Below are 12472 nucleotides of genomic sequence, written 5' to 3' on the forward strand. Positions count from 1 at the left end.
ATAGCTTAAATAGCCACCCGGCTGGGGCATAAATAGACAGCGGCTGCTCATAAATAACCCAAGGGCCGGGCAATAAATACAGCGGGGGCGGGGGGTATGCGATAAACACAGTCCAGAAGCGGGCGGAGCTCAGGCCGGCGCTGGGTTCCCTTGGCTGGGCGCCCGCTGTGGGGCTGGACTCGGCTCTGGCGGTCCTGGAGAAATGCTCCCTCTGGCCTAGCGGGTGGCCGCGCTGTGGGCAAAGACCCGCGCCATCACGGCCGAGAAGGAGCGGAGCTGGTGGAGGATGCGGTGCCGGAGCACAGGCCGTTCCCAGGGCTGGCTCTGCTGCAGCGGGGCTGCCGACCCCTCGGCAAAGCTGCCATCCTGTCGGGTGAAAGGACAGTGGGGTTACGCTGGGCACCATGGCCCCCGGCCCGGGAGGCGGAACCAGCCCTAACCCCCCTTCCCCCCCCCATCCCAGGCTGGCACAGACCTTGGAAGATGGCACTGGGTGCTTGGTGGCACCCAGGTCCGGAGGGGGCTCTCCTAGGGTGGAGCTGACGGGCCCCTGGCTGCTGCTGGGGCATTATTCCCCCTCCCTCCATTGCCCCATGTGGGGTGTGGGCCCCAGCCCCCCTTCCTCCAGGGGCCAGTGGATCCAACGCTACGGGGCCCCTCTCACCTGGACGAGGCTGGTCAGCTGGGCCAGGGCGTCCTGTAGTGTGGCTATGGGGCTGGAGTCCGGGCCCCCCACCTCGGCGAAGACGTCGGAGCCCAGCAGCGTCCGGTAATGCTGCAGGGCCTCGCGGATCCGGCGCAGGCAGCTCTGGAAATGGGGGGGGGCATGAGGCAGTGTTGGGGGGAGCCCCTATCCCTGCTGCTCTCCACCCCCAACTAGGGGCTTGATCCTGAGTCCAGGGGGATCGTGGCTGGGGTAGACCCCGGCCCAGCTATGGGGGAAGATCAGCAACCGTTCCCCTGCCCTGCGTTCCCCCTCTTTCACTGAGCACGTTATTGGAGAGGGGGGGCTGAATAATTTTCTACGCCCATCTCCCACCCTGCCCCCCATCTCGCCTGTCTCCTACCCTGCCCCCCTCATTCCTTCAGCTAGCCTGTCTCCCCCCAACTAGCCCATCTGTCCTGTCCCCTCTTCCCCCAGTTCGCCCGTCCATCCCCCCGACCCCTGGGGCCTGTCCAGCCAGTACCTGGTCAGAGTCCAGCTTGTTGGGGTCGCAGTTGTCGCTGCAGCGGATGTGGGGGGTCAGGTCCTCGCTGGGCTTCTCCTCCACCAGGTTCATCTGGTTGGGGAACAGCAGAGCTCTGGGTCAGCCTGGCCTGGGGCTGGGGACAGCTGCTCCCCCCACAGTCCCCCCTCCATCCATCGCCGCAGCTGGGCCACTCACAGCCCCCCACTTCCATCCATCACCCCAGCTGCTCCCCCCACAGCTCCTCACCTCCATCCATCACTCCAGACGTCCCCACGGCTCCCACCCCCATTCATTCCCATTCAGCTGCTGCACACTCCTCTGTGCACCTGCTTCTCGCCCCCCTCCCCACATGGGCCCAAGAGGGGGTCACCCCCTAGATGGAGGGCAGGGGGAGGGGCTGGTATTGCATCTAAGTTGTCCCAGGCCGGTGCCCCCCAGCCCTGAGATTCCAGCTCAGAACCGGGAGAGTCCCAGGCGCTGGGGTGTTTTTTAGACACCTTGTGAATTTCTGGAGCTGTTTCCTGACGTGGTCACATTCCCCAGGCCTGTCCACACACACCCCGTCTGTCCATCCATCACTGGACACCCCACCCAGCCTGTCCACACACACCCCGTCTGTCCATCCATCACTGGACTCCCCACCCAGCCTGTCCACACACACACCCCGTCTGTCCATCCATCACTGGACACCTTCCTTCCCACAGCCTGTCCACATGCATCTTGTCTGTCACTGGACACCCCACCCAGCCTGTCCACACACACCCCATCTGTCCATCCATCACTGGACACCCCACCCAGCCTGTCCACACACACCCCGTCTGTCCATCCATCACTGGACACCTTCCTTCCCACAGCCTGTCCACATGCATCTTGTCTGTCACTGGACACCCCACCCAGCCTGTCCACACACACCCCATCTGTCCGTCCGTCACTGGACACGGTCCCCCAGCCCATCCACACACACCAGTCTGTCTGTCCATCACTAGACACCCCTCGCCCCGCAGCCTGTCCAAACACACCTCCGTCTGTCTGTCCGTCACTAGACACCCCACCCAGCCTGTCCACACGCACCTTGTCTGTCCATCCATCACTGGACACCCCACCCAGCCTGTCCACACGCACACTGTCTGTCCATCCATCACTGGACACCCCACCCAGCCTGTCCACACACACCCCATCTGTCCGTCCGTCACTGGACACGGTCCCCCAGCCCATCCACACACACCAGTCTGTCTGTCCATCACTAGACACCCCTCGCCCCGCAGCCTGTCCAAACACACCTCCGTCTGTCTGTCCGTCACTAGACACCCCACCCAGCCTGTCCACACGCACCTTGTCTGTCCATCCATCACTGGACACCCCACCCAGCCTGTCCACACGCACACTGTCTGTCCATCCATCACTGGACACAGTCCCCCAGCCCATCCACACACACCAGTCTGTCTGTCCATCACTAGACACCCCTTGCCCCGCAGCCTGTCCAAACACACCTCCGTCTGTCCGTCCGTCACTAGACGCCCCACCCAGCCTGTCCACACACCCCCCCCGTCTGTCCGTCTGTCACTGGATACGGTCCCCCAGCCCGTCCACACACACACCTTCTGTCCGTCCGTCACTGGACATGTCCCACCCGCAGCCTATCCACACACACTCTGTCTATCCGTCCGTCTGTCACTGGACATGCCTCTCCATACACACCCCGTCTATCCATCCGTCCGTTACTGGACACGGTCCCCTAGCCTCTCCACACACACCATGTCTGTCTGTCCATCTGTCACTGGGCACCCCCCTCCCTGTAGCCTGTCCACACACACACTATCTGTCACTGGACATGTCCCACCCAGTCCATCCATACCCCCATCTGTCTCTAGCCATGCACCCTCAGCCATCCCACCCCATATCTCCACCCTCCTCCCGTCTGTCTGTCTATCCAGCCCCCCCCCCCCGGCTGGCTGTCGGAGCTGGAGCCCCATGTGTTCTGTCGCTGGTGCTGCCCATGTGCAGAAAGCCCCTTTCTAGCTGACCACCGAGCTGCTGAGGGGGCTGGACCCACAGCCAGACAAGTGCCCCCAGCTGGCTCGGCTCTGCCTGCCCTGCAGAGGTCAAGCCCATCTCCATGGCCTTTGAGCACTTCCCAGGCTGTGAGGCAGGGCAGGTCCATCTGTTGCTGGGACCCTGGAGCCCAGAGGGTGCGGCCCCCCACATCCGCCTCCAGCCAGCAGGGGCTCCCCTTCCTCCCCCCCCCCCCGGCAGCACCCCCATCAGTCCCTGCCCGGTCCCACTCACCAAGCTCATGTGGCCCTCAAGGTCCCAGGCCAGCTTGTTGACCTGGCTGGAGACACGCTTGCAGAGCTGCCAGTCGGTGTCGGATACCCCCAGCAGAGCCCTCTCCTGGGACGCAGCCAGCAGCCCCAGGAAGCAAAGGAGGGCGCTAGGCCAGTGGCTCCGCATGTCGCTGTGTCCCTGTGGGTTGGTGTGTGTGGGGCACTGGGCTGGGCCTGGCTGTATTTATGGGCTGCAGGTGACTCAACGGGCAGGTGGGGTTTCCCCTGGGACGGCAGGTAGCACCCCCGAGGGATGGTGTCAGCTTCAGCCCCGGCTGAGCACGATGTCATCGTGGCCCGAGGCCGGTTACTGCGAAATCGCTGCCTCCCCATGAAAGCAGAAGCGATACCGATGTGGGGGGGCAGCGGGACCCAAAGATCTCATCAGCTCCCTGTGGCTCCCCACAGAGAGCGACACTTGTGGGGGGGGACACCAGGCAGCTCCCAAATCCCCCTTCACGCCCCGTCCCCAAACCCAACAAACCCCAAGGTATTTTCTTACTGCTAAGTATGTCATCCCGGAGTCAGCAACGGGCGCCAGACCCTGGAGTCCCGGCTCCAGCTTCCTGCTCTAAGTACTAGACCCACTCCCCTCCCAGAGCTGGGGCTAGAACCCAGGAGCCCTAGCTCCCAGCCCCCTGCTCTAACCCACCAGACTCCATGCCCCTCTCAGAGCTGGGGAGAGAACCCAGGAGTCCTGGCTCCTAGCCCCCTGCTCTGACCCATCAGACCCCACTCCCCTCTCAGGCCCAGGGCTAGAACCCAGGAGTCCTGGCTCCCAGCCCCCCGACTCTAACCCACCAGACCTCACGCCCCTACCAGAGCTGGGGATAGAACCCAGGAGTCCTAATTCCTGGGTTCCTGCACTGGACCCTCCTGCTCCCTCTCAGATCACCCTGTTATGCCCCCCCCCGCTCCCCGGCTGAGCTCGCAGGCCTCAGTTTCCCTGGCACACTCAGCTATTGGGCAGTGTCCCCTGTTATTTGGGTGGGATGTGGTTGAGAACCCCAGCGATCAGGCGGGGGCAGGGGGGGCCTCTGGGCTGATTCAGTGAAGGTCTCCCCAAGGCATCAAACATCAACCCACAGTAACCCCCTTCGCAAAGCTCGCTGCCCAGCGTAGGGCTGGGCCAGGAGAGGGGTGGAAGGGGCTGTCCCATGGGGAAGTGAGTGGGGGGGGGGCTCACCCTACCAGCGAGGAGCTGCACTCAGCTTAATTTCAAACCAAGGAGGAATGAGAAAAAAAACATTGAGGGCAGGGGGGCAAAGGGACCCAGAGGGGCTGGAGGGCAAAGTGATGGAGTGCGGGGGGGCAGGGGGGTGAAGGGACAGGACTCTGGGGCAAATGACAAAGGGATGGGGCCAGAGGGGGGTGGGGCGGTGAAGGGACAGGGCCCTGGGGGGGCAGGGGGCAAAGGGGTGGGTCGGGGGGCGGCTTGGGCAGGGGCAAAGGGATGGATTTACTGGGGGGGCAGCAAAGTGGCAGGGCCCTGGGGGCAGAGGGTCCTGGGGAGGTGGGGGGATGACACCTCCCCTGGTGAGAGGGATCCGAGCGCCATGGGGCTGGTGGCTGGCATTGGATGAGGGGGGGCTCAGGACAATACCATCTTAGAGACCCCCCCCCTCAGCAGCCCCCTGCACCCCCCCACAGGCTGCTCTCTCTTCATGCTGCCCTGGGACCCCAGCTCCAGGTGGAGGCTGCTGATGCTTGTGGGGGCCCTGACCCAGCAGTACCATGGGGGGGACGTGGGGTTTAGGGCTCTTCCCCCCCATATGTAAGTGGGGCTGGTGGAGGGGAGCAGAGCACTCAGTCTATGGGGGGACGGCTGCTTAGCATGGCCGGGGGGGGAGCTGGGCACTCCCCCCACCCCAGGAACCGGGTATTCCAGGCCCATCACAATCCAGGAATCCCGGGCGCCCGCCTGGCAAGGAAAACACAGCGGGGTCAGCGCCCGGGGCGGGGGCGAGGGCAGCCTGGGAATGAGCCATTTCCTCCCGCTGCGGCCGGGGGGGCGGGGGGGGAAGTTCCCCTGGAGCCACGGACAGGTGAGGCGCCAGGGACCGGCCCTCGGGCACCTGGGCATGGCCGGGGCAGGCGCTGACTCCAGGTCCTCACGGGCCTTGGGGGCAGAGGGGGAAATGGGGGGCACAGGGGCAGTGTGGGGTGGGGGGAAAGAGGGAGCACAGAGAGGGGTAGCATAGGAGGCAGAGGGATGGGGAACATGAGGGGCGAGAGGGGGCTTGAGGGCTCAGGGAGGGGATGGGGAGAATGGGGGGCAGAGGGGGGCATTGGGAGGGGACGGGGAGAATGGGGGACAGAGGGGGGCACAGGGAGGGGCGGGGAGGATGAGGGGGCTGAGGGGGGCACAGGGAGCGGGGGTAGGATGAGAGGGCACAGGGAGGGGAGAGGGAGCAGGGGGGCTGAGAGGAGCACAGAGAGTGGGGGGAGGATGAGGGGGCTGAGGGGTTAGAGGGTGGAGCACAGGGAGGGGAGGGGTGCATGGGGGGTGGAGGAGGGCACGGAGATCGGAGAGAGAGGATGAGTGGGCTGAGGGGGGCACAGTGAGGGGAGGGGGAGCAGGGGAGCTGAGGGGGGCACAGAGAGTGGGGGAGGATGAGGAGGATGAGGAATTAGAGGGTGGAGCACAGGGAGGGGAGGGGGTGCATGAGGGGCTGAGGGGAGTACAGGGAGGGGAGGGGGCGCATGGGGGGCTGAAGGGGCACAGGGAGGGGAGGGGGAGCAGGGGAGCTGAGGGGGACACAGAATGGGGCGAGGATGAGTGGGCTGAGGGAGTAGATGGGGGAGCACAGGAAGTGGAGGGGGCACACTGGGGGCTGAGGAGAGCATAGGGAGGGGGTGCATGGGGGGGCTGAGGGGAGCACAGAGAGGAGAGGGGAGCAGGGGGGCTGAGGGGGACACAGAGTGGGGTGAGGATGAGGGGGCTGAGGGGGCGCAGAGAGGGGGGAAGATGAGGGGGCTGTGGGATTAGATGGGGGAGCACGGGGGGGCTGAGGGGAGCACAGGGAGGGGAGGGGGTGCTTGGGGGGCTGAGGGGGGCACAGGGAGGGGAGGCGGTTCATGGGCGGCTGAGGGGGATATGGAGAATGGAGGGTGAGGATGAGTGGGCTGAGGGGGGCACACGGAGGGGAGGGGGAGAATTGGGGGCTGAGGGGAGTACAGGGAGGGGAGGGGGCGCATGGGGGGCTGAAGGGGCACAGGGAGGGGAGGGGGAGCAGGGGAGCTGAGGGGGACACAGAATGGGGCGAGGATGAGGGGGCTGAGGGAGTAGATGGGAGAGCACAGGGAGTGGAGGGGGCACACTGGGGGCTGAGGAGAGCATAGGGAGGGGAGGGGGTGCATGGGGGGGCTGAGGGGAGCACAGAGAGGAGAGGGGAGCAGGGGGGCTGAGGGGGACACAGAGTGGGATGAGGATGAGGGGGCTGAGGGGGCGCAGAGAGGGGGGAAGATGAGGGGGCTGTGGGATTAGATGGGGGAGCACGGGGGGGCTGAGGGGAGCACAGGGAGGGGAGGGGGTGCTTGGGGGGCTGAGGGGGGCACAGGGAGGGGAGGCGGTTCATGGGCGGCTGAGGGGGATATGGAGAATGGAGGGTGAGGATGAGTGGGCTGAGGGGGGCACACGGAGGGGAGGGGGAGAATGAGGTGGCTGAAGGCAAAAGGGAGCTCATGGGGGCTGAGGGGCGAGGGGGCATGAGGGGGCACAGGGAGCAGAGGGGGAGCATGGGGGAAGAGGGGCGAGAGGGGGGAGCATGGGAGACACAAGGAGCAGAGGGGAGCGGGGTGGCCCCACAGCAGTGCCAGGTGGGAGCCCGTCATCCGGCCAGGCTGGGTGCAGAGAGCTTGGCTGCCCCACGCGCTGCCCCCTCACTCCTGTGCCCCCCAGTGCCCGGTGGCAGACATGTCCCAGCCCCACGCCGGCGCCCGTCAGCTGCCCGCTGCTGTGTGCCAGCCCCCCCCACAATCAGGGGAACCCGGGGGGGGGGATTGGCCCAGCGTACCCCCCCCGGCAGGCTGGCACCCGGCCAGGAAGGAATTCTCCCGGGGAGGCCCCTGCCTTGCCAAGCAGCGGCTTTGGCGCTTTGACGGCCCCATCTGACTGCAGGGCAAGCGGCCGCAGCTGGCACCACCAGGGGCTTCCCCCTGGGCGCTGGAACCCCTGAGGCTGCCGCAGGCAGCCAGAGCCTCGAGGGAACAAGTGGGAGGAAAAACACCCGCCTTCCTAGAAACCCAGCCACCCTGCCAGGAGTGCCTGGCCCCTGTGTGGGGCTGGGGGGAGGGCGTGTCAGCCCTCTGGAGGGGACCCCTGCCCCCCAGCCCAAACTGCCACTGCCCCCCCTTGCCAGCACTCGCCGACTGCCCCTTGGCCCGCAATGGCGCACGGCTACAGGCTGGCTCCCCAAGCTTGGGGGAAAACCGGGAGCGGGGGCAGGGAGCAAGGACTTGTTAGCCCGTGGAGGGGGGAGAGGAGAGGGGGTGTTGAGCAGCCTTGGCACGTTTCCTGGCAGCCCTTGTCAGCTGGCAGGGCCCCAGGATCCAGCGAGCGCTGCTCAGGTGCCGGGGGGGGGGGAAGGGGAGGGCGCTGGCTGCCGGGTCTCATGGGAATTCCAAGAGGCACGCAGCGAAACCGCCCCCCCCCCCGCCTGCCAGGCGCAGCAATCCCGCATTGCACAGGCGTGTACTGCACGCAGCTGTGAAATCCTCAGCTTGCAACACAGCCTTCCCGAGCCCGGCAGGGCCGAAGTGCCAGCTGGGACGATACCCAAGGGATCGGCCAAGGGGGAGTTTTCTCAGCCTGGGGACTCTCCCAGGCTTTCCCCTCAAGCAAATCCCACTCTGGGCTGTGGGGCAACGGTCGTGAAATGGGTCTGGCCTAAACAGGGCAGGGACAGAACTGGAGGAGGGGGCAGGCCTTGAACCCCTCGGGGCTCCCTGGGTTCTGGGGCCTCCCCCGTCCCCCCCCGAGCAGCCGCAGGACCGTGGTGCCAAAGGGGAAATGGTATGTTATAGTAGACCGACTTCCCTCTCTGGGTTTTATCAATGGGCTCGCTGATCTTGGCAGGCATGGAGGGGGAAAACAGGGGGAAGGCTGAGACTAGGGAAGTGTGCAGCCTCGGCCTCGCGCCTTTGGGGCAGGGTGGGAACGCCAGCATGGGGCTAGATGGGCCTGTCGGGAGATACAGATTAGAGGCGGATGGGGAGAGAGAGAGAGAAACTGCCTCTTTGCGACTAGAACCCAACCACCCTCTGGGGTAGGGCTCTGACCTGGCCCCCTCGTGACACCACCACTGTCCACCCCCCAGCCCTGAGCCCCTGGGGCTCTGCAGTCCCCCCACCCCAGAGCACCTGCTTTCGCTGGTGGCGCTTGGGGCCCGCAGTGAGTTTTCTGGCACCGGCTTCTGATTTTGGCGTGGCCGGGATGGGTGGGGCTGAAGAGTGGGAGTGGAGTAGAGAGAGGGAAAGCAGGCGATGGATGGAGCAGGATTTATGGAGACAAGAATATCCAGAATGACAGTGGTAGGGATTAATGCCATTGACCAGTGACCAGCTCCAGGCCAGGACCTGGCCTCTACTCCAGGATGGGGTGGGGCTAGAGGGGGGTTAAGGAGGCACTTTCCCTGGATGCCAGTTATCCCAGAACCCCCTCCTGCTGGGTGTCTCGTGCCTCCCTCTCGGACAAGGGATGCCAGGCCAGGCCGACGCACCCAGACACCAACTAGCTGAACCTGTCACTTTGATCTGTCAGTCAGGTGAGTGACATGTCACTGGGGGCAGCTCTAGCCAGCGCTTGTCCCATAGAGTCACCCTGGAGTTTCCTGCCTCCCTGATCTGTCAGGTGGGGGGATTCCCTGGTTTCTCTGTGGGCCAGGAGATCCAGCAGCCTAGAGACACGGGAAACCCAGCCAGCAGGAAAGCCCTTAAGGTATTTCGGCACCAAACTCCTATACACCTTTGAGGACCTGGGCCTCATGGCTAAGGACACCCTGGCCCAGGGCCAGCTCTAGCCATTTCGCTGCCCCAAGCACAGTGGCACGCCGCGGGGGGCGCTCTGCCGCTCGCCGGTCCTGCGGTTCCAGTGGATCTCCCTCAGACGTGGCTGCAGATGGTCCGCTGGTCCCGCGGCTCCGGTTCACCTCCCGCAGGCGTGCCTGCGGGTGCTCCACTGGAGCCACAGGACCAGCGGACCCTCCGCAGGCACGCCTGCGGGAGGTCCACCGGAGCCGCATGCCGCCCTCCCAGCAACCGGCAGAGCGCCCCCCCCCGCGGCATGCCACCCCAAGCACACGCTTGGCGTGCTGGGGCCTGGAGCCGGCCCTGCCCTGGCCCCTGGCCCTCAGGCAGATCTCTTATTCCAGCAGGTCCGGGGGCAGCAGGGCAGGCAGGATGTGGTCTGAAATCTGACGAGGTGTCAGGGATGTACACAGCAAGGGAAGCTAGGCCAGTGAAATTCAGAGCACAGTCACAGACTGGGATCAGGCAAAGAAGGGGCACTTGTCCTCCCGGCATCTCTCTCCCCAGGGGGATAGATTCCAGTGTGGACTGAGCCATAAGGCAGGTGTGGAAGGAGGAGGCATCAGGATGTTCAGAGCCGCGCTTGTCATCTGTTTGCCTGCGGTCCAAAAGGCTCCTGGATTTAGAGTTTGCACCTGACGACGCCTATCAAGTATTCTGTACGAGGCAGGAATGCTCTTGGCTCAGGGCACCTTGGGGCCAGCGTGATCCAGGAGGTCAGTCGCCCTTTCTGGCTGGAAACTATGACTCATCAGACTGAACAATGAACATAGCCTAACAGAGCATAACACAGAAAGTTAACGCAGAAGACAAGTTCCAAGGCTGCCTTCCAGGGTCACCAAGGTGATGTCACTCGGGTGATTAACGCCCATGGGAGTTAAAGCCCTCTGAGGATCCGGCCCTTGGTACCTCCCACTGGTTGACAGAAAGCAGAGATTTCCTAGGAACTTCCTTAATTGGCTTGAACATTTCGTGCCAGTAAATAAATAACCAGAAGTACTGGCGTGTTCTCCAGGCCTCGCGTGCATGGACAGAATTGTAAATAAGTGTCTCTCCAAAGCTTTTGTAATAATCTCAATTTAGATTAACTAGTGATACATGATTAATAACCACATACACATCACTGGTGAAATCCCTCCTCTACTTTGGGGTTTTCAGTCTTTGGGGCATGACACTCCAGGGGGTGGGGAACAGCTGTCAGGAGTTACCAGCAATTGTATGGCTAAAAGGGAAGGAATGGGAAGGGGTCCCGATATGGAAAAGGTGGCAAACCACCACCTTAGAGCAACAAATCTGGGTTCTTTCTGAAGCCCTAGACATGCCCTTGGAAGCTGAGATGGATGCTGTTTTTTTCAGGCGTTTCAGAGACCTAAGGGGCCAGTGCATGAGCTCAGCATGGCTGGTGACTTTGAAGGCGTCACTCTGGGTTTACAGCAGTGTCAATGAAGATGAGAATCTGGCTCAAGAAGAGTTGCAACCTAGAGCGGCCGTGAGAGGCTAGCGAAAGGCTGCTCCTTTGAATAGCCCACCTCTCTACCTGGTAAAGCAACAGACGAGCTGGTCTCTTTGGGTACATGTGATGAGCTACTCAGTTCATAGGGGACGTGATTAGGTAGATAGATAGAGGGGAATGTATGGAGATAGATAGATAGATAGGTAGATGGGGTGGATGGGTATAGATAGATAGATGGGGTGGATGGGAATAGGTTAGATATATGGGGTGAATGGGGATAGATAGATAGATAGATAGATAGATAGATAGATAGATAGATAGATAGATAGATAGATCGGGTGGATGGGGATAGATAGGTAGATAGATGGGGTGGATGGGGATAGATTAGATAGATGGGGTGAATGGGGATAGATAGATAGGTAGATAGATGGGGTGGATGGGGATAGATTAGATAGATGGGGTGAAGGGATAGATAGATAGATAGATAGATAGATAGATGGGGTGGATGGGGATAGATTAGATAGATGGGGTGAATGGGGATAGATAGATGGGGTGGATGGGGATAGATTAGATAGATGGGGTGAATGGGAATAGATAGGTAGATAGATGGGGTGGATGGGGATAGATAGATGGGGTGGATGGGGATAGATTAGATAGATGGGGTGAATGGGGATAGATAGATGGGGTGGATGGGGATAGATTAGATAGATAGATAGATGAGGTGAATGGGGATAGATAGATAGATGGGGTGGATGGGGATAGATTAGATAGATAGATAGATGGGGTGAATGGGGATAGATAGATAGGTAGATAGATAGGTGGGGTGGATAGGGATAGATTAGATAGATAGATAGATGGGGTGAATGGGGATAGATAGATATTCTTCACAGGATCAGATGTGGACGACTTATGTCCCAGGGACCAGGTGAGGAATCTGCCCCACTCTGTGCCTCAAGGTTGCCCTGGTCAGGCAACTTCTAGAGGGCAAATTTGGCATTCACAGCCCATTCATAGTTTCCTGGGAGGAAGGGTGGAGGGCTCAGGGCTGATGGGCGTTAATTGCACGGTGGGTAACTGTTAGCGGGACATGACTGAGACCCACCAAACTCATGTCACGAAGGGCTCCCGACCTGGATTTTGGCAGTAAGGATGTCCCCATGAGATGCTGTCTTCTGGACTTGCTTGCTGTGAGTTTCATGCTCCCTGGGGTTCCCCCATCTCGCCTTCCAGGACGTTTTTGTTTGAGGGGGGTTATATATAGTTGAATGCCACTATCCTAGAAAACATATAGAAATGGAAAGATGCTGGGCAGGGCTCTGGGGATGAGGGTGATGCTGGCCCTTTAAGTCTTATCGAACTCGCAGCCGTAAATCGAGGGGCTCGGCTCTGTCTGTCCCCTCCGCCTTCCCGTCCTGTTCTCTCTACCAAGCTTGCACGGGCCGCTCCAACATCTTATTCCCGCCTCCGCCTCTCTCTGA

General features: G+C 62.1%; 1 protein-coding gene across 1 annotated transcript; it reads right to left on the minus strand.

Annotated features, from left to right (window-relative positions):
• Positions 1-8: 8 nt before the first annotated feature.
• On the minus strand, positions 9-1317 carry IL23A (interleukin 23 subunit alpha). Its single transcript, XM_030554697.1, has 3 exons — positions 1188-1317; positions 665-808; positions 9-366 (listed from the first exon to the last, which is right to left on the minus strand). The coding sequence occupies exons 1-3, from the start codon at positions 1278-1280 to the stop codon at positions 217-219; spliced, it is 387 nt and encodes a 128-aa protein (XP_030410557.1). The 5' UTR covers positions 1281-1317; the 3' UTR covers positions 9-216.
• Positions 1318-12472: the final 11155 nt, after the last annotated feature.

This window comes from Gopherus evgoodei, chromosome 3 (genome assembly GCF_007399415.2).
Source record: "Gopherus evgoodei ecotype Sinaloan lineage chromosome 3, rGopEvg1_v1.p, whole genome shotgun sequence".
Classification (NCBI taxonomy): Eukaryota; Metazoa; Chordata; order Testudines; family Testudinidae; genus Gopherus; species Gopherus evgoodei.